General features: G+C 36.6%; 2 protein-coding genes across 2 annotated transcripts; one reads left to right on the top strand and one right to left on the bottom strand.

Moving 5' to 3' along the window:
* The first annotated feature begins 9,358 nt into the window (after window positions 1-9,358).
* LOC131983864 (dexamethasone-induced Ras-related protein 1-like) lies at window positions 9,359-10,332 on the top strand. The gene is made up of 2 exons (XM_059348689.1): window positions 9,359-9,688; window positions 9,809-10,332. The coding sequence occupies exons 1-2, from the start codon at window positions 9,418-9,420 to the stop codon at window positions 10,330-10,332; spliced, it is 795 nt and encodes a 264-aa protein (XP_059204672.1). The 5' UTR covers window positions 9,359-9,417.
* An 808-nt stretch (window positions 10,333-11,140) lies between these two features.
* On the bottom strand, window positions 11,141-12,013 carry med9 (mediator complex subunit 9). The gene is made up of 2 exons (XM_059348505.1): window positions 11,891-12,013; window positions 11,141-11,665 (listed from the first exon to the last, which is right to left on the bottom strand). Exons 1-2 carry the CDS (start codon window positions 11,968-11,970, stop codon window positions 11,446-11,448), a joined length of 300 nt encoding a protein of 99 aa, XP_059204488.1. The 5' UTR covers window positions 11,971-12,013; the 3' UTR covers window positions 11,141-11,445.
* Between the last annotated feature and the right edge of the window lie 10,159 nt (window positions 12,014-22,172).

Below are 22,172 nucleotides of genomic sequence, written 5' to 3'. Positions count from 1 at the left end.
AGATTTTACAAACAAATAGGGAGACATTTGTGCTTACAGTTCACAGAATAAAAACCTGGTTGCATTTTTTTTTTTTTTTTTTTCAACTTTTTCAAAGTTTGACTGTAAATGAAGCAAGTAAACACACATTTGGTAATTAAGAGGATTTTTTTCTTCATTTTTTTACAGAGACTATTTTGGAATTTTTATTTCAGAGGGAAAATTGGCAGGTTTTACAAACAAATAGGGAGACATTTGTTTATAGTGCACATAATAAAAAACTTGGTTACATTTTTTTTTTTTTTTATTGAAATATTGGGATTTTTTTTCAACTGTTACAAGTTTGACTCTGAATCAAGTAAACAAATTTGGTAATTAAGAGGATTTTTTTCTAATTTTTCATTTTTTTACTGACACTATTTTTATATTTTTTAGACATTTCAGAGGGAAAAATAGCAGATTTTACAAACAAATAGGGAGACATTTGTTTACAGTACACATAATAAAAACTTGGTTGCATTTTTTTTTAAATATTGAAATATTGTTAATTAAATTTAAATTAAATTATTTAACTAATTAAATTAGTTAAATATTGTTTTTTTCAACAAGTTTGACTCTGAATCAAGTAAACACATTTGGTAATTAAGAAGATTTTTTTCTAATTTTTCATTTTTTTTACTGACACTATTTTGAGTTTGAGTTTATTTATTTAAAACAGGGACAATACATATTAATGGACATATACATGTAAATATGCAACATTATATCTTTAGTCCCTTTGGACATGTATATGTTCATTTTGTATTTTTCTGAGACATTTCAGAGGGAAAAATAGCAGATTTTACAAACAAATAGGGAGACATTTGTGTTTTCTCTGTGTCTGGATGCTGGTTGATGGTGTCGGGGATGCTTGTTTCATGCAGCGAGCATGTATATTGATCTGACTGACATCCCTCCAACTTTGTAAGGTGAGCTCAGGTCTCCGGGTCCACATAACCCAATGTGTTTGTCTGTGCGTTCGCTGCTCTTCAGACCATTAGCAGAAATAACCATCTGTTCAAGAGAACCGCAGGTCAGTCGGGTCAGATAAGGAGAACCCTCTGAACCTCCTTCTGTCAGGTGCATGTGAGGCTATGAACCAAATCGCTTCTGATAACTCACACAAAGAGGCAGGATATCAGAAAATACGCTGCTGCTAGTTCTAACAACCTGTTCCATCTCAAGAAGAGTTCCAGCGTCGTTATTTCTCAAAAAGCTAAAATTACACTGATGGAGCACCCATGATTATTTCCTGGTTCTGTTTCTCTGAGAGTGAGATGAAATTGCTACCCAGCACACTTTGTAAACAGGTCAGGAACATAAAATACTACTAAGTGTCATCCTTATTGGACATGGCCGCCTTAAATCACACACAGTGGTGTTTTGCTTCACATGTTGTACGTCATGCATGTTGTACGACAGGAGCTTGCATGTCAGGAAGAAAAATAACACAGTTGACAGGTTGTCGGTTTATCAAAACATACAGGTGGTTAGCAAACTAAAAGGTTTGAGCTCTGATTGGCTCTGAAACCTGAAGCCTTTGTATTGGAACAGGCAGGCTCGTGCTTCATTCATCAGTTCCTCTGCACTGCGGCCTGGCCTGACACGCAACAGACCCGAGTCTCACGCCATGATAACACGGAACGACCCCGCCTGCCCCGAGCAGACAAGATCAGACGGCCTCTCCTGCACCAGGAAGACTGAATAATCAGCTTTTATCTCTCCATACGGCCAGATTTTATCTTGCTGATTTAACTGATCAGTAGCTAATCTGCGGAGAGAAAAGTGGTCGCTTAAACACATTATTCATCCGCAGAACATATAAATTGAACTTCTTAGAATTTTCTTTTCTTGTTTTTTTCCAATAAAGACACCAGACTTGACTTACGTATATGCCAGAGCACATAATCGTTGCATTGAAAGTTTACTTAATTACCTCCACCAAGGAGGATACTTCAGACTGTTTCTGTTAGTTTGTCTATTTATTTGTCTGCAGGATTTGAATAAAAAAAGGTCTGATTTTCATGAAATGTATTAAAAACAAATTCATTTTTTGTTCATGCATTCATGCAAGAATACTCGGAAAAACATAGTTACCGGTCATATAGGCCTGTTTAACCCTTTGATGCACAACATGGGTCTAAAGTGACCCGACTAAGTTTTTATATTCTATATCTTTGCAATAAATTAATTTCATCATTCAGTATTGCAGGATTTCCACAAATAACTTGTTTTTGATCATCATACATCCTAATTTTTTGTTTTCATTTCTTACCTTTTGAATAAAAAAACTTTTTTTAGAACTATGCTTCTAATGCACAAGGTCATTTTTGACCCATGTTGTGGATTAGAAGGTGTTTATAGGTTGTCACCAATTTAAAACCTGACAAAGAAGACACAAATATTAACTGTCCTATTTTGTTAAATTTGTGTTTTTCCAATGGAAATTATTATTTGGTGGCTCTAATAAGTCTCAAATGTTAAATATGTGAGTTTCCAATGTAATCTTGTGGTTCTAACAGCTCTTTTTAAAGTTAAACCTTAAAAATATGACAGACGTAGTTACAAATATACTCAAATTGTTAAGTTAGTGTATCACTTTTTTGTATCACTACACTTGTAATGCACAAGGTAATTTTTGACCCATGCGTGTAAACTTAATGTAATAATACAACAACTATTTTTCTTCATAAAGCATGCAAGGAAAAATGGATATAATGATCTGTTGTAATAATTTAAAAAAAGATATTCAAACACATAGTCAGCATTAAATAACATGGGAAATGAATGCAGGTCAAGGTTAATGGTTCACCTGATCTGTTCTGTCCTATTCACTTCATTGTTTACATGCTCTGAGCAATAAATTACACATCTCCATGTCCATGTTGTTTCCAAATTATGACTTAAAGCTCATGAACACTCCGAAGTCAGGAGAACAACTTCCAAACTCTGGAAAAGGCACCATTGGCCTTTGCAGAGGGTCTTCCTCAAGTGCCATTCTAGTTTTATATTGCATTCAGGTAGCTGCAGGTAAACTGTGGCAGTTAAGCAAATAACGCGGCTACAAACAGCTTGTTTTGTAACTTGTTATTCTGTTAAACTAGAGATTATGGATTTAAAGGAACACTCCACCGTTTTTTCATATTAAAACATGTTGTTCGGTCAAGTAAGATGAGTTGATACAGACCTCTCGTGTCTCAATGCGTGCACTCAATCGCCACTTGGCTAGCACTTAGCTTAGCCCAGTTCATTCATTAGGATCCAAACAGATGGACAGTTAGAAGCGACCAAACTCCTCCACGTTTTCCCTATTTAAATACAGCTACACGAGGTCTGTATCAACTCGTCTAACTTGACCGAATAACATGTTTTAATATGAAAAAACGGTGGAGTGTTCCTTTAAGCAAATCCATACAATGGACTTACCCTTCCTCTTTGCCACAGAACATAACGTATACTACATGTAACTCGGAAGCTCTCAAGGCTTGAAAATGGTATCAAGGAAAAGGCACCTGCAGGCCTGACCAACTCTTGTGTAAGCACATGCATCTGATGTAATTTGGGACTTATTCTGGGACTCACAGCTGTGCTGAATCAGATGAAGTCTATGTTTGTTTTTTGCCAACGCACCTTGTAGAATATTGGGGATGTGCGTCAACTACTTTGTGGCCATATAACATTTAAAGATAGAAATGTTGATCTGCATCTTGGTCTCAGTCTGAAAAATATTTCTGTATCACCACCAATAGGAAAAATACCATCAAATTCTGCAGTGGTTATTATGGCACATCTCACTAAATCACTAAATCACTAAATCTAGTTTCAGCTGCACACATTGGTTTATTTAAGAGTTTTTGTGGCTGCAAGATAACATGATAAAATATAATTTAAACCTCGGTACCATTTTTTGTTTAATGATGATAGGCCGGGTAAAAGTGGAGATAAGGTCAAATGTATTTAATATGAAATGTATAATTAGATGGTATCCTCATTTTTACCTCATAGATGTTATATTTGCAACCTGTGTTCACATTGGAAATATTTCAAATTCTTCACTGAGCACGATTTTGTTTTGAAAGTAAAAAAAAACAACATTATTTTCAAAACCTGATTTTATGTTGTTTATTTTGTGTGTTCAAAATTGTTGATAGAGTATGTCAAAGTGAAAAAATAAATATCAGGCCATATATGTGAGGTTGTGCTGAAAAAAAATGCAACCAACATGAAATGGTAAACATTTTTCTAGTAGTATATACATGAAAAAATTGAAGTATTAAAAAACCCCCCACCAAAATAGCCCAAAACTGCCAAGAGTAAGAAAACCATGCAAGTCAATGTGGATCAGCTCTATGCATGTCCTCCAGCACACTCACAACCACACAGACACATAATGTACGTTCACACATATGCTCCTGTAAATTAGGTTTTACGAATTGACTACGTGTTAAGCATGTTATGCACAGCGGGCTGTTCATGCATGTTATGTCGTCAGAAGGCACGTATGTTATGACTTGATGCCAGAAATAAACTGTTCTGTCTGTATTCAAATGTTAATGTATCTGCTTTAATTACATCACTGTTGTTTAAGAAATCAGTCTGTCGGTGTGTTTTCTTCTGCTTCAGCCAAGTAATGTTTAATTCATAGAATTGGAAAAAAGATTGAACTACCAAACATTATAAAAAAAAGAATCTCTGTAGCTTTATAGAGGGAAAAGACAGTCACATTGCTTGGTATTTTGAATGAAATAAGGAGATGAGGATCCTATTTCATCTTATTTTTAACACCAGATCACAAAATATGATATTGTTTTCAGATCAGCTGTGAAGCACTGTGTCCTCACAGGCTTTTCCAGTCTTTTCTGTCCTTTTTACTAATTGATGAAGGCAAACATGGCTGAGAGGGAAATTAGTTTAATGTGTATGATTGGCTGTGGCCTGAGTGGGCTGCAGCTGGTGTGCTTACACTGCTTGAAGGGACACGTTGCCAGGACAGTGCATGTGTTGAGATCCAGCTATGTAACAGAACAGGCTGGGACACAAACACACACTGTAACAAATTGCTGTAAGAAAACAGCCAAATTGTGACAGTAACATTCTGTTTTCCACACTGCAAAAAAGCCAACTTGTATTTTTTTGGCCTAAAACAGTGATTTAATTTGGTAAAACTTGGAAATATAAATTATTGACATTTAGGGCAATAATGTAAGTTAGCACAACAAAGCAAGCCAGTTGTCTGCTCAAAAACAAGTTTGTGAGTTGTTGTTACTTATATCTTTAAGTTGGGGTTCAAAACAAGGGACAATAGTTCTGCTAACTCTTATTTCTTTGTTGTGAAATTCTGTCATTAGCGAAAGCTAGCGGCTAACTGATGCTAGCGGCTAGCTGATGCTAGCGGCTAACTGATGCTAACGGCTAACTGATGCTAACGGCTAACTGATGCTAGCGGCTAACTGATGCTTGTTACAGCTACAAGAGTAGCCATTAGCGTATCACTGCTAACTCAAAACTGTGGTCATTATTAGCTGACATTCATAGCGGCGTTACAATCGTGCCAGAGAAATTCAGAGTTGAGCAAACTCAAAAACGAAACTTAAAATATTTAGTTTAATTGTCCAACTTAAAATTTTATCGAAGTTTGTTGCCTTGAAATTTTGAGTTCACCCAACTTTTCTTTTTTTGCAGTGCATTAAAAAGGTACTATACTGTAGAAAACAATGCATTCTGGGGAAAAATATTTGTAGGTAGTTTGCCGTTTCCCGTAAAATACTGTAATATACCATAAATAGCATTGCATTCTGGGAGTTATGGTAGAATCAACAGCGATTAGGCTGAGAAAATACGGAAAGCTACTGTATTTCCAGAGGAGACATTCAGCCAACTCTGGTCTTTCCTTTCTTGGAACATCCATTTTAATCCTGCATTTCTTGAGCAAATCACAAGTTGAACTATGTTTTATTTGTTAGATGATGTTTGCAGTATCAGTATTTTACTATCAAATCAAGGATATACAGGATTGTACTGTAATGCAGTATGTGGTTTTATCAAAGTAACATACTATAAAGTAAATAACAGTAAGGGAACTGTAAAATTAACAGTAGAATGCTGGCAACCCTGCTGCCAGTATTTTACTGTTAATTTACAAGACAATTGTTTACAGTGCAGTACAAGACTAAAGCATCGGGATCGACACAGACAAAGAGAAAGTGCTTAAAAGACACATTATACTGTACTGTGTGTATGTTTTCTAGTGCTGACCCTGAGCTGGTATCCAGGTGAGCAGCCAGAGTTTCTGTATTTGACATTGAGGTTCAAAGAGAACTCACAGTGAAAATATTGATGTTTCTCTGCCGGCTTAGCTCTCGCCATGAACTGTTCTATCAGCTGTTTCCAAGAAAAAAAAGCTTTTAAATCAGCCAGCTGTCTTTTTATAAAGCATTTCATTGGACATGTTTAAATACACATACTGAGTGCAAAACTCTTGACATCCATCTAAAATACACAGAGACGAGTAACGATGTGTTCCCTAAGTGAAAGAATATAGCACACCATATTCCCTCCGTCCTGTTTTTGTGCAGGCTGTGTTATGGCAGTGCCTTGCTGAACAAGCCCGTATGCACGTGTCCTGTTATACACATATCTGGGAACACACTGGCTTAATTACTGACCAATAGTGAAGGGTATAGCACTGGTTCACTCCACGCTGGTTACACAAACCCATCGTTCAAGCCTCGAACAACCGGGCTTAAGTACACCTATCTAATTTCATCCCCAATGCCCTACAGATGGCTAAAAAAGGTCATCAGTGTCTGCAAGTTTTAGGTTTCACATGAAATCAAGGTAAATACTAAGGTTTGTTTTGGACATTGTGCATTTTTTTTTATTTTATTTCAAGCGTGGATAGAGCAAAGGGGGAAAAAAGATTAGTAGATTCATGATGTAAATGGTTATTTTCTGTGATGATGCTAGTTTGCAGACTCTCTCTCAAGAATCTTGACACACTGACACTTCAAATAAACACTGCTGCCTTTAAATAACACAGGACATTTAAAATTATACAGGAAACTTCCTGAGAATGATCTATTATAACTGATATAATAACCTTTATAAAAAAAAGTCTCAGTAATTGTTATTACATTATTATTTATCTTCCATTTGAAGGGTAGATATCATCTGTCATCTCCTTATTTATTTATTTATTTATTTAATTTTATTTAATTCAACACATATACGTACAATACAGCAAGGAGATGCATATACAATTACACTTGTTAGGACTTAAATTTCTTTCATTTCTGATAGTATTTAAAAAAAAAAAAAAGGTGCTACACAGGTCCATGTGTATGATTCATAGAGGAAAAGAAAAAATATATATGTAGCGTATATAAATTATATATCCTTTCATGTTGTTAGGAAATGAAATAATTTCAGAACAATCAAAAAAGAAAGTAAAAAATAACAGTAATAATAATAATAATAATAATAATAATAATAATAATAATAAACTTAATTTAAAGAGGTGACTGGAGCTCAGGTATTGCCTGTATTAGTGCTTGCAGAGTATGCATGAAAACAAAGCTCATATGAAACTCATGTAGCTCATCAAATGAGAAAAGTTACAGAAATTATAAATTAGGAGCAATATGTTATTCACAATATTAGCATTATGGTAGATGCTGAGACTAACACTTGGCAGCAGGAGTAACAACTGGATCAAGCACAAGACTTTCTCTTTTCAGTCATTTTCTCTCTCTCTACACTGATTCACAGGTGAGAAGATAAGTGAAAGGTGATAAGTGGTAAGGTGGCAAAGTGGATGAGCAGAGTTTGAGTCACAAACAGCAGGATCTATCTTTAGACCGTCTGTGGGGTACTTTGATTAGCACATACGACAAAGTCAATACAAACTTGATTGGATGGCTCCCAGGCACCAGTCACACCCAGCTGTTCTTCAGTTGTAGGTTTTGTTTTTCTCATTGTGACGTCTGTACATTGTTGCTAATTTTGTCAAATCCAGCAGAGAAGATGAGCTTTTACTTTTAAAAGGAGGATTATATCCATAAAATATCTTCTTGAACCCTAAAAAATATTTGCAATATTTAAGAACTACACAACAGCACTGCCACTAGTCCTAAATGCATAAGATTATTTAATTTTAATCTAAATGGATATTGTTTTCATTCTTATGGCATGGGACAGTTGGCATACCCTGAATTAATGGTTATGTTTTTATGTTTTTCGTAAATGTTTTTATTTGTTTATTGTTACAACAATCATTGCAATATTTTGTGTTGCTATTTAGACAATCACTATTGCATTAAATATTGAAAAGCCGGTAAATCTTTTAGCATTAAATCAAGAAAAATGTATTTACTTGCACATTGCATTATCTATTTTTACCATCTTTTATTCTTTTAACTGGTGAAAGTGGGACACTTACAACATTTATATGCATCTGCATATCACCAGAATTTACTTTAATGGTAACTTAAACATCCCCAAAGAAAGTTCTGGATTAAATAAATTATAAAGCCAATAAAATAGATTAAATTAAATATATCAAATAGATACGATGAATGAAACATATTTTAAAACATCAATTCAATATATACTGTATACACGAAACTGCTACAGTATAATAAATGCACATATCTTTATGTGGCATCTGAGACATAAAGTCGTGCTGGTGGGAAAACATACTGGAAGCATCAAGGCTATAAGAGCAAACACACATTTTTAATAAGCCGTGTGTGCTTGTGTGTGCCGCTGCGCCCCCTGCGTTCACCTAACCTCCTCACTGTATTCCAGCTGCTTTCTCCGGAGGAAAAGTCTGTTTACTGATTACTGGTGATTGAGCAAACAGATGAAGCTCGCATGCAGTTTGACTGTATGGAGCCTGCACAGGGACAAACAGGGAAAAGAAAAGGCTAATGATGCATGCACATAAAAGTTTAATATTAGATAGTGCATCGCTTTAGCTAATGCAATAAAACTCATTGGTTTAATATAATGCACACTCTGTCATTTTAACAAATCCAAATTGCATTAACGCCGATGAATCTGTGATGATTACGCACAGATATGGTGTAATGTTTTAACGGTTTAGCATTATATTTGAAAACAAGCTGTCTTCACATGTTTCTGTTGATGAGGGGTGGACAGGGCTGACGCACAAAAACAGCCATAGTAACATTATAATATCGGGTCTTGCTCCAGCTCCCCAAGCTAGAGCGTGTCGCATGACGCATTTGGGAGGCGCGGCAAACCTCCTCCATAAAAACCCAGCCTGCTCTCCTCCGACTTCAGAGACACAGCGAGGTTAGACCCCTCACATCACTGAAAGGACTTAAAAAAAACCTTCTGCAACAGCACCAGAGACCTTCGGGTGCAACTGCTGCAAGCATGATTAAGAAAATGTCCCCGGCAGAGAACGAGTTCGACATACCCGCCAAGAACTGCCACAGGATGGTGATTCTGGGCTCCACTAAAGTTGGGAAGACAGCCATCATCTCTCGATTTCTGAATGAGAGAGTTGAAGATCAGTACACACCTACTATTGAGGACTTTCATAGGAAACTCTACAGCATCAGAGGAGACGTTTACCAGCTGGACATTTTGGACACATCTGGAAATCATCCCTTCCCTGCAATGAGGAGGCTTTCAATTCTTACCGGTGAGTTGAGCTTCAAAACTTGAAATTATAAATAAGCATGTCCCTGTTTGCAGATCTCATGAATTTTATAATAATTATTATTATTTTTCACTGACCCTGTCTTCTCTTGTGTTTTTTCAGGCGATGTGTTCATCTTGGTATTCAGCCTGGACAACAGAGACTCCTTCCAGGAGGTGCAGCGCCTGAAGCGCCAGATTTATGAGACCAAGTCCTGCCTGCGAAACAAAACCAAGGAGAACGTGGACGTCCCGCTGGTCATCTGCGGCAACAAGTGTGATAAAGACTTTTACCGGGAGGTGCAGGAGGAGGAGATCGAGCAGCTGGTTGGTGGAGACGAGCACTGCGCTTACTTTGAAATCTCAGCAAAGAAGAACACCAACGTGGACCAAATGTTTCAGACTCTCTTTACCATGGCCAAGCTGCCAAACGAAATGAGCCCAGGTCGCCACTGCAAAGTGTCCGTTCAGTATGGCGATGTTCTTCACAGAAAGTCCTTCAGAAGCAAGAAGTGCAAAGACGGGAACGCATATGGGATTGTTGCGCCGTTTGCGCAAAGACCGAGCGTGCACAGTGACTTGATGTACATAAAGGAGAAAGCCATAGGAGGCAGCCAGACCAAAGAGAAAGGCTGCATCATATGCTGATACTTTCTGTGAGACTTTCCTGAGCTGAAGTGGAGCCGTTCTGCACCCAGGACAATGTGAAAGCCCCAAAATACTTGCAGTGGCACTTGAACCAAAACTGTGATGAGACACATGGTGGACAGGTGGCTCAGCCCGTCCCCGTGTAGTGATGCAGTAGATGCTCTGAAAATGCTGTACAATCTGCCTCTACATTAGCTTGCTGAGAATGGGACTTGAGGAGGAAAAAAAAGTTTACATTTCGCCATTTTGGTGAAACTTAAATGTTTGTGCATTATGAACAAATTTGAATGTGTATTTATTCTGTCTACGTCAACTTTTGGATACAAGAGAAAATAAAACCACTTGTTACTTTCATAGTCTGTCTCCCTCTTCTCTTTTCTTTCAAGCAAAAAAAAAAAAAATGAAGTCACATAAAACACTGCAAAATTTAAAATGTGCACTACTCTGCACATTATACAGAGAATTTGTTTTATTTCCTGTGCAAATAATAAACAAGCAGATAAAAATGTTGAAGCTGCTACATACTGACCTGAGGGTCCATAATCACCCCCCAACACACACACACTGTTTAAAGCCCATCCATTCAGATTTAACTATTTTTTCAGCGTGAATGTGGATAGAAGCTACATACATTTCACTAAATAATTGGATTCCAGATATCTGCAAATCCAATCTTCATGTCTAAAAGCAATAAATGAATCAATTATCATCTTGCACACTGATAAAATATGGTTAATGGAGAATGGTCACAGATCTAAATGAATGGGTGTGACTAATGAGCTCATTAAAAACAGCTTTAAGCCAACAGTTCCTGATCAATTCATTTTATTACAAAATACAAATAATGTAAGATATCACAAGTTAGGAAAACAATACACTGAAAAACTACAATGAATAGAAATAATACTCCGCAAAGTCTGCAACTTGCAATGCATAACATGTGACTTTCATAAAACTGAGGAAAAATAAGTCCTTGTTCATTCAAACGTCCATCCCGTTTTCTAGAATCCCACCTATGCTCCATGAGTAACGATGGAAACAATAAGAGGTCCTTCCTGCTCCTCCACTGTCTGTGAGCTTCATCCACCCAGTGCAGTAATCCAGTCTTAATTATCATGATGCTTTTGGCACGTCAAACATGCACAGACTTTTGTATTTCTGCAGCAGCTGGTTCTTGGTGCGGACCTGCTCCCGCAGCGTTGAAAACTGCTGCTGCTGCTCCGGCGGACTGCAGTCTATCCCGGGCATGTTGGAGATCTGCTCCCGAGCCTCCTGGATCTTTACCTTCAGCTTGGCCAGTTCTTGATGGACATCCTGGCTGTCCTTGTCCATGCTTAAAGAGAATAAGGTGAATAATGAAAGTGTTATTTTCACATTATGTTATTTCGGTCATTTACCTTAATCTAGTTAGCCTAGCAATAACAGCTAACGCTAGCTTTAGCAAACAGGTCGACCAGTTCAGCACCTCCACCACAACGACAGTTTTACAGCATATAAAGAGAGTTCCACAGAGCCGTGACTTATCACGCAACACACACGGACTTTCCTGTAAACTCACCATTTGATAATGTCATGAACGAGAGGCAGCAAAGAGCAATCGTCGCTCTCCTTCTCTTGCTTTGGTTGAGCAGCCGCCATCGCGCTCTCTGCTTTGCGGCGCAGATAATTTACGTCACGCGTCATATGACACGTCACCATATGGCGACGCTTCATAAAGATATGCTACATTTTCATACATAAATGCAAGATAACAAGAAACAACTCATTTCACATGATCTTGTATTAATGTATTATTATTAATAACAATAATTTAAATTAATCAATTATTTTCTTTTAAGTAATAAAATGTGCACGTTTATTTACCCCCTTTATATCTTTGTCTTGTTTCAAAGTTTATTTAAAATATAACAGCAAAACAGGAAAACCAAAAGCACAGCTAAAACATGAAATACTCATCATAATGAGTATTGTATCATAATGCACATTTCATTGTATTATATGCATACACTTTTTTTCTATGTTCCTCATTTGATCTTGCATCATAAAAGAGCGAAATTAAGAGAAAAAAAAATGGTGAATCCCAAAAAAATCAAAGAGCACAAACAAAATAATGAAAACCATGGATATGGACTAAAAAGAGAGGGAATTTGTCCATGTATTACCTTTAGCATTAAACAAGTCTATTTTGGAGACGACTAATATGATATTGTTTTTCAGGGATCCCCAGTTTCTACGATTGGATTCTCTTTCAAATGAAACCACTGATAACCTATATTTCCCGTGAAATAGGCCACAGACAATCTATAAATACACAAAACACACAAACCTGACCTGCGATGGCCGGGAATAATGGCACATGCCGCTCCCTAGCAACCTCAAGCATCTATACCTAAATTCAACTTCATATGTCTACAAGTGTGCCGCAATATGTGGTCTGCATATAGAGTGAAGCATGGCAACCAGTATTAACCTGTCTGCATGACGGGCACGAATTTGGTCTAATGGACTCCAATGAGTGTCTATTCCACAGGTGAGTGAAGAGCAGTATTCAGGTCATGTATTTCCATATGGGTATCCCTTTTTCCTTGTGTGCATACATGACGTCTTTATGTTGAAATTAGATTAATGATACAAGATAAAAGGGCTAATATCAAAAAGTAAGCATCACTACTTCTTCCTGTCCTGAATTTCTGATTCCAGCCTTCTCTCTTTGCAGTGAGTATCAGAGTAATACAAATAGGCATGATGAGATAAATATATCAATACTGTAGTTCTGTAAATAAAAACCCTGACCCATCTTTTTCTCAGAATTCATTGACCTATATTCCTGTTATATCAGGCCTCAGTCACCCACAGGTATTCATTCTCTCAAGTGCCAGTCATAAGCACCATTAGCCAGACAGCTTGAATGAATGCATTCACAATAAGCTCACTTAGTGTTTGACCAATGATAAGTGAAAGTGCATGCAAATGAAGGTACAGCCATGACATGCACACTATGCTTATGATGCAGTTCACCTGTAGAGACCCAGAGGTATAGAGAAACACAACATTGCATGCAATGATTTTCTCTCTTGATCTTCTAAGCCACTGACCTATATATTCATATATGTTGTCATCAAAGATACGCCAGCTAATCCCTGCTACTTCACACGCACATACCACCCACACCTGGTAAACACCACAGGGACAAGATTCTCATTAGCCACCACAGCACAGAAACCACTGCCGTGACACAGCCACTGCAGACTTAATTAACACCCAAGGTTTATTGAACATTTTCTTTGCTCTCACCTCTGATCGAGCGGTCATTGTGATCTAGAAGGGACTTTAACATGACATACTGAGGAGATTTCTGTGACCCAGATTTGAGTTTGGAGGGTGTTATGTCGGAGTATTCTACAATTTGGGTCACGGGGAAAGCTCTGACGTGACCTCTATGAGAAAAGTGGGACATTTCGTGACCAAACATTTTCACACCACACAAACAATTGAACATATTCGGCAGCAATGACATGACGATTGTTATCGTAATTGGACAGATATTATGCATATCCGTGTCAAAGACTAAAATGACGTGTGGCAATAGTAAAGGTTGTAGCATTTCCTGTCCAGGTAGGTAATTATCCCATTAGTATGTGCACATAAGAGTTTGTTTGATTCAACATTTGTCATTGTGACTTTTGTTTCATCTCCAGTGACCCATTTACAGCTGCAGAATCATCCACAAGGAAGGAAGAAGCTTGTTAACTGACTGTTGGTCAGAATCACTGATATCTCTTTGACTGATTTGTCTCTTAATGTTTTTTTGTTTTTTTTAAAGAAAGCTATCCAATTACACGGTTGCTCAAAAAGTTGGAATACATTATTTTTTGCCTCTTTCCATGAAATAATTGTGACAATGTGATTTATTCTTGTCAGATAGAGTGTTTACAGTCATGGAAAAAATTATTTGACCCTTGTTTTCTTAAATTTTTTGTTCATTTTAATGCCTGGTACAACTAAATGTACATTTTTTTGGACAATATAATGATAACAACAAAATAAGTCTATAAGAGTTCAATTTAAGAGCTGATATCTTGACATTTAACATGGTTTACTTAATAATAACCAAATTATTATCAAGAAAACCATGGAAAATGTCTAGATATCAGCTCTTAAATCAAACTCTTATGAGCTATTTTGTTGTTATCATTATATTGTCCAAAAAATGTACATTTAGTTGCACCAGCCATTAAATGAACAAGAAAGCTAGGAGAAAAGGGTGGTCTAATAATTTTTCCATGACTGTATCTTCTCAAAACGTTATTAATCAATCTCTTCAAAAACATATCAACATGATAATTAATCCACAATTAACAGAGGATTGTGTCTGAAAAAAAAATTATTCAAACTTGGTGACCGTGTATTACACAATGGCAAAAAGATATAATCATATTGATAAGTTAACAAACTAAATATGATGCTCTTAATATGTTTCCAAATTTGCATCTTTCTCCATATGTCTTCATCCTTTTTTTGTTTTAATATGCTATTAAAATAACCACAATAAGGACAAGAGAGACAACTTGAGTCACAGATTTTATAACATTGGACTCAAAATGTGTCACAAATAATGTTCCCTTCACTACCTTAATCAACAAACGTTCAACATTATTATGCTTTTTACTCCCTTTGTTTTTACACTTCAATACATCATGTCCACTTCATAGCTACTACGGCCACAACAGGAAGCTGGTAATCACAAACATAAATATGGGTCATCATAAGCTGCTCTACAAACGAGACATATTTTCAGGGAGGACAGTCTACATCAAGTAATTTCACGAGGCTATTATTATAATTATTATAGAGGCAATGATTCTACAGCAGAGCGTCATGTGTGAACTAGTTTGAAATGGGAACAGTGGGTCTCTAGGACAATAATAGAATATGTTATAAATTTAAATTCAGTCAGTGCACACCTTCTATTCACACCTTCTGCAGTTCTTACACCCTTCCCTTATCTTAGCAACAAAAGGTGGAGGAAAGGAATGAAATCAGTTTTTTCCTGGTTGACTCAAATTTAGTATTCTATTTAAGTGAACTGAAATAATTATTCATTCATTAGTATTTATTCCCTCTACACAATGTAAGGGCCATTCACAAACATGTGCAAGGTAGATTAGTGTACTTTATTATGACTTATTGTACAAAACGTTTTTTTCTAGCTTACATTTTTTTAAAGCCTAGATTTTCACAAAAGCCTGCATGTCGTTATCTGTTTTGTGGAATTTTCTCTGTAGAAATGTGTCTAATCCTTAGAAGAAATTTCAATGAAAAACTTCACAAAAATGTCATTTCACATGAAAGTGATGGAGTAAAATCAGTGAGAAAGGCCAAAGGTGCAGTGGTTTTTCTAAATTTTGGCTTTTAGCAGAAATTCCCATGAACATAATCCCAGAGATAAAACAGTAGCAACTTTCTGGAAAAGATATCATGTGCAGCTCAAAGTAAACTGATTTATGACTCTCAAGGGGACTTCTGTCTCATGGTTGGGCCGGGGTGACTTCAGGCCTCTTCCAGTTGAACCCCTACTTAGCACTCCCCAAGTGGCCTGCCTCGCCCCACCCAGCCGCTGTGATGACGTTAAAGGGCTGCTGACAGCTTCCAGCTGATGTGTCACCTCGCAGCATCTCTGGCAGAGAGCTAGCAGGATGCAGATGTCCTTCCCGCTGATCTGGGGTCTAATATTAGCATGCATCTCCAAATGAGAGATCACTCTACAACGACAACTACAATTACAGTGTCATTTAGCAGACGCTTTTATACAAAGCGACGTACAAATGAGAGTAATACAACACAAGCAAGGATGAAGTCAAGAAACATAGCAAGGGTAAGTGCCGTGGGTTAAGTTCGAGTCCATTAGGACACCAATGCTTTATAGGTCACAAGAGCGGTCAGTGAGATACGTCAGTGTAGATCAGGGATGGGCAACTGGAGGCCCGGGGGCCACATACGGCCCGCACCGTCACTTGAAGTGACCCTCAGTACAGCTACATAAATTTGAGCATGAAATCTTAAAAATGCAGTGTAAAAATGCACAAAATTATTATAATTTATTAAAATTACTTCTTGCAATTAATGTTGGTTAATGCTGTTCTTGCACTAAAAAAAAGAAATCACAGTTAGTGGTTATTTTTTATTTGCTTTAAACCTTTTGTATTCCTATTTATACTGTTACCTGCATTTCAGCATGAAATATGTTAAATTTCTGCACTGTAAACATATTGAAAATTGCAGTTTCATCTTATCTGGTTAAGTGCACGGTCCTATATGTGGCCCTGTGCTAGTGTTGATGAAAAATTGTGGCCCCCTCCAGCATTTAAGTTGCCCATCCCTGGTGTAGAGATGAGGAGCGGAGTGACATGTGCTCTCCTGGGCTGGTTGAGGACCAGACGTGCAGCCGCGTTATGGATCACCATCTAGATCATCCAACACAGTCAGTGATGTACCTACCTACTTGAACGCCCTGATTCAGACATATGCTACCTCACGACCGTTGCGCTCTTCCAATGAACGGTGCCTGGCTCTGCCCCCCGTTGGTCCAAGGCAATCCAGACTCTTTGCACTTCTTGTTCCCCGCTGGTGGAACACACTACCAGTTCCTACCAGAGCAGGGACGTCCCTCTCTACCTTTAAAAAACTCCTGAAGACCCAGCTCTTCAGAGAGCATTTTCTCTCCTAGACCACATGATAATTCTACTCCTCAAAGAATTGTCACTAGCACTTATTGATGCACTAATAGCTCTTACTGCACTATACCTTGATTGTTTGCTTTTACTCTTCCTGTAAGTCGCTTTGGATAAAAGCGTCTGCTAAATGACTAAATGACTAAATGTAAATGTGATGCTGTACATTGACATTTCTATAATATATGTTTTTTAGTTTCTTTTCTCTTCAAATACTATGAATTTAATAAAAACTGAATAAAAAGGATATTAATGGTCAAATTGGCTACACAAAAGAAAAGTTTCATTTGACAGGAACATTTTTACATCATCTGAGTCCAGAGAAGCTTCTTGGAAAGCAACCACCACCAACTGTCCTACCAAGAATAAAGCAGTCAGCTGCTGATCATCATTTGTTCCCGTTTCATATTTAATTCAATAAACAACACTTTCTAGTCATGCATATTTGGGGTCATTTGATCATGACATCCTGTGTGTTTGGACCAATAGTCAACAGGTTCTAAAGCAACCTTAACGCTATGGAGTCTTGGGCTATTTTGTCCATTTTTGAATCCTTTTCATGTCTTTTCGTGTCTCTTGTGTCTTTTTTGGTCATTTGTGTCTTTTTTGTGTCTTGTTTGTGTCTTTTTTGGTAATTTTGTGTCTGTTGTTGTGTCTTTTTTAGTTATTTGGTGTCTTTTTTGTATCTTCTTGTTATTTTGGGTTTTTTTTTGGTAATTTTGTGTCTTTTTTTGGTCTGCTTCATTTTTACGTCTGGATGTGATGAAGAAGCCATGCTTTGGTGCTTTTGGAGACTCCAGAGGGTTACAGAGGGACGGTTCACCTTAAAATCAAAAATACAAATTTATCCAAAACAATCTAAATTGATAAATAGCTGTACAGGAAAAGGGAAATAAGTATTTTTGATTTTGGGGTGAACTGTCCCTTTCAATAAACTGAACAATGATTTATTGCAAACTGAATGATTGTACTTACTTTTACACAGAACTGACTCTATCACTGTGAGGTTATTACTTTAGAACCAGATAATGCTCATCATGCTCTGTAGGTCACTTCGATTTCAAGCAGAGGCTCAGTTCCATGGAGCCTTGACCATCTTTTGCCTTTAAGCATGCACTGTAACTGCACTACAGCTGGTTTTATTAGTGCAAAGAGCCAAGCTTTGAACAAACAGTGTGTCTGTTCAAATCAATCAGTTACACATTGTGGGCAAGACAATTACTTTTTGCAGGATAAGCACTTGATTTCATTACAGATGAGTGACACCAAGGTTATGTTTGTTAAATGCAGTAAATAATTGACAGCAGTGCTTATAGTGTTTAAACTTCAGTTTGCAGTTTAACCTTAATCCAACACTTGAATGACACCTCAACTCCATCTCTGCACACTTAAGCTCCTATAAGTCTTTACACCATCACTCTCATTTAAGCACCTTTCATTGCTCACATTATATTTCCCCCCTTTATCCTTTTACTATTTCCACTCTTCATAGTACAACAGCTCCTTAATACGTTTATTTGTATAGCACAATTCAACACAAGGTATTTCAGAGTGCTTTACATACACATTAAAAACAGCAAGACACAATAGAAAACAGTAAAAACAGTCAATTAAAACAGGGACATAAAAATACAAATAAGATAAAATAAGATACAGTAGGATAAGAAAATAGATAAAATAATAAAAAGCACAAGTCAAACATTGCGTAGTTAAAAAGTAAGGGCAGTAGAGTACAGCAGATAAGTGTTAAAGTTAAGAGTATGCTGTAGTAAACAATAATGTTTTTAGTCCTGATTAGCAATGCTGTTCATCTCCCAGCAATACATACATCAATTATTTTTAGTTTACAGCTTTTCTGCAATAAAGTTAAGCTCCTGTCTGCCCATTCAGCACCAGCATCCCCTCCACAATTTTCTAATGAAGTGTCATTCTGTAGTTTATAATAAAAGCAAACTTTATCAATGTTTTTACTTATTCTTACATACTTTGACCAGCTGGAAAATAAGTTTTAAGTCATACAGAGAAGATTTTGCTGAGCACTGTTGTGTTGATTAATACCCAACTGTGAATTGACGATGAAATGTGAACATGCTGTTCCTTTTACTGGGAGGATTTTGTTTGTGAAATCTACAAATATGCTGAAGGCTTGTGACTAAAACCTCTCCAACTGTCTGGACAATAACATGTGTTGTTTTTTCCCATTCAGTCCATGATAAACAGAACAATCTGAGAATCAGAAACATTAATTCTTCTGTTAAGACAGCAGCTGACTGAGGCTTGAAACTTAGAGGCATGCTGGCCTGTTGTGCCAGTCTGGCTTTGTAGTCTCTCTAGCTGAATTGGACTAGTTTTGTTGTTGTCTATACTATATTGTGTACACTTACAGTCCTAATCATAATGTTTTTTTCCTTTCCTGTAGACACCCAGTGTCAATGGGGACACCAGAGAAACCCCTACTCCTACTACCTTAAGCAGAAAACTCAGTCTTTATCTATTTACATGGGATAGATTAATGTGAAAAAATGGTCTGTGCAGGATAAGTGGGAAAACACATATTAAGGAAGATACAAATTCTTATTATTACAACAGTAGTATTAGTGTAGGGTACCAAGAATAATAGCACTATCCTCCCAAGCGCTCCAAATTTAACCAAGGATAAGAAGACCTGCACTGCCCCCTAGTGACAGTTGAGGGAATTGACATGTTTTCATTTCACAATCTCACAAACAAGGCCTTTATAAAAACAAAATTGAATATCGTCACCCTGTTAAAATAACTGCCTAACTCATTTTTTCAATTTTTGCAGGAAACACAAAAAAAACAAAAGTGTAACATATGACATTGATTGATAATTTCACTCAAAAAGGATGTAACAAAGGATGGCTATTGGCATAGTAATAACACTGTGTGTAAATTATGTAACTTAAGAGAAATAAATGACTTAGGCAATTTTTTTAACATGCCTTTGTGACTTAAGCAAGATATGGTAACACTTTATTTTGAAGGGGTCTACATAAGAGTCACACAAGCCTGTCAGAAACATGACATGACAAGTACCATGAGCATTACTGTTACTTCTAAATGTCATTAATGTTCATGACACATCCCATATCATGTTTATGACATGCTCATGTCACTCTTATGTAGACACCTTCAAAATAAAGTGTTACCTTATCTTGCTTAAGTCACAAAGGCATGTTCAAAAAATTGCCTAAATCACATTTTATTTTGACTTAGGCATACTAAATCCTCTTAAGTCACACACTTGACATAGGCCATTATCTTAAAGGGGTAAAATCACATGATCTGATCAACTGAGGATGTAGGCGATTTTACCATAGGTGATAATGAGGAGATGATTTAGGCAAAAAAAAAAACAATTTTGACAAAAAATGACTTAGGCGATTGTTTTAACAGTGTGACAATATTGAAAGCAAAATTAGGGCTGTAAATCCTGCTAGCCAGACCAAGACATCTGCAGGTCAGCCTGTAGTTCAGAGTATAATGGTGGTTATGAGTATGAGGTTGTAATGCAGCAGGGCCACGATTGAGAAGACACTGAAGAATACATTTGGGCCAGCTGCTTGTTCTGGGTCATCTTCCTCACAGGTGCAGATCTAGTCCACAACTATCACCACTAGTGATGGAAACTAACATTTACTGTACTGTACTTGCAATTTTGAGGTACCTTAAATAAAATTCTTGGCTATATTGAACTCTTATTCCACTATATTTGAGAAGGATTTGAGAAGGCTGTTTTTACTCTACATTTTAAAGCATGGGTCTCAAACTAGCGGCCCGCGGTCCAATTGCGGCCCTTGTAACGATATTTTGTGGCCCCCACCTTGATATGAAAGTTTAGTTTGAGTTTTATATGAATGGCACTTTACCGTGTTGTGTGTGAAAGGTCCCTTTAGTTCTTTTTTTTTTTTGGTAATTTTGTGTCTTTTTTAAATAAGTTTGTGTCTTTTTTTAATAATGATGTGTCTTTTTGGCAATTCTGTTTCTTTTTTTGGTAATTTTGTGTCTTTTATGTGTCAGTTTTTTAATAATTATGTCTTTTTTGGTCATACATTTTTTTTTAGTATTTCTACATTTACACATTTTGTCAATACTGAGCAGAACATATTCTAAAAACGACCATTTTTTTCTAAAGTTTTGACAAATTATGCAAAATTTGTTATATACCATAATGTTGCAATGTAAATGTGGATTGATTTTTTAAAATGTATTTTAGTTCACATTTATTTTCCTGTATATAATCAGATTTTTCTGGGGAAAAAATTACTGGTTGCACCAACTGACACTGGGTTAGATCACGTCAATGACCCACATACATACATACATACATACATACATACATACATACATACATACAGCATATAACCACTAGGTGGTAGTCTTAAATTGATGATGCTAAAGGGTTCAACATTTACTATTATGAATGAGTACATGGAATTTTTGCTGATGGTCATATTAAAACATTTAGTTTGCACTCTCAAGATGTCACACATTTAACTTAATTGCAATCATAAACTGACACATCAGCATCCTTAATGACAGACTATTAAATACATGCATCAACGAGACAGATGACACATCTGGCAGGTCAAACACAGCAATCAACAATGATTGACATGACAATATGTCATCTATTCATACGGTCAATTTGAATGACGTTGTTAGACATTTTGGGGTCGGTTAATAGATTCAATATTACCCTGAATGGGAGGTGTTTTTGTAAAGGCAGCGTCATTGATGCATCCTTTTTTTTTTTTTGAAACTTTATTAAAGCAACATGGTGCAATACAAGACAATACACCAACAAAACGCCTTCAGGGGGGTTCAACAATACAGAGACAAGCTTTCATACAAGGACATTGTAAAGTGTACATAAACTCTGTTTTTATAGCTTTAATGTTGGTAGATTTCTTAATAGACTTAATATATTGTTTGGTTTCATTTTCAAAGACAAGAAAGAGAGGTTTTTGATTAACCTAACGACATTTATGGACATTTAAAGAACATTTAAAGGACATTTATGTCTTTTTTAGTTATTTTGTGTCTTTTTTGGTCATTTGTTTCTTTTTTGTGTCTTTTTTTGGTCAT

This window comes from Centropristis striata, chromosome 13 (assembly GCF_030273125.1).
Source record: "Centropristis striata isolate RG_2023a ecotype Rhode Island chromosome 13, C.striata_1.0, whole genome shotgun sequence".
In the NCBI taxonomy this organism is placed as follows: domain Eukaryota; kingdom Metazoa; phylum Chordata; class Actinopteri; order Perciformes; family Serranidae; genus Centropristis; species Centropristis striata.
The sequence above is the reverse complement of the archived record's forward strand: the minus strand, read 5'-3'. Positions and strand labels throughout refer to the sequence as shown.

Coding starts and splice junctions, on each gene's coding strand:
- LOC131983864 (XM_059348689.1), top strand. CDS start 9,418: ATGATTAAGAAAATGTCCCCGGCAGAGAACGAGTTCGACATACCCGCC. Junction 9,689..9,808: donor GAGGCTTTCAATTCTTACCG/GTGAGTTGAGCT, acceptor GTGTTTTTTCAG/GCGATGTGTTCATCTTGGTA.
- med9 (XM_059348505.1), bottom strand. CDS start 11,970: ATGGCGGCTGCTCAACCAAAGCAAGAGAAGGAGAGCGACGATTGCTCT. Junction 11,666..11,890: donor GTTCATGACATTATCAAATG/GTGAGTTTACAG, acceptor ATTCTCTTTAAG/CATGGACAAGGACAGCCAGG.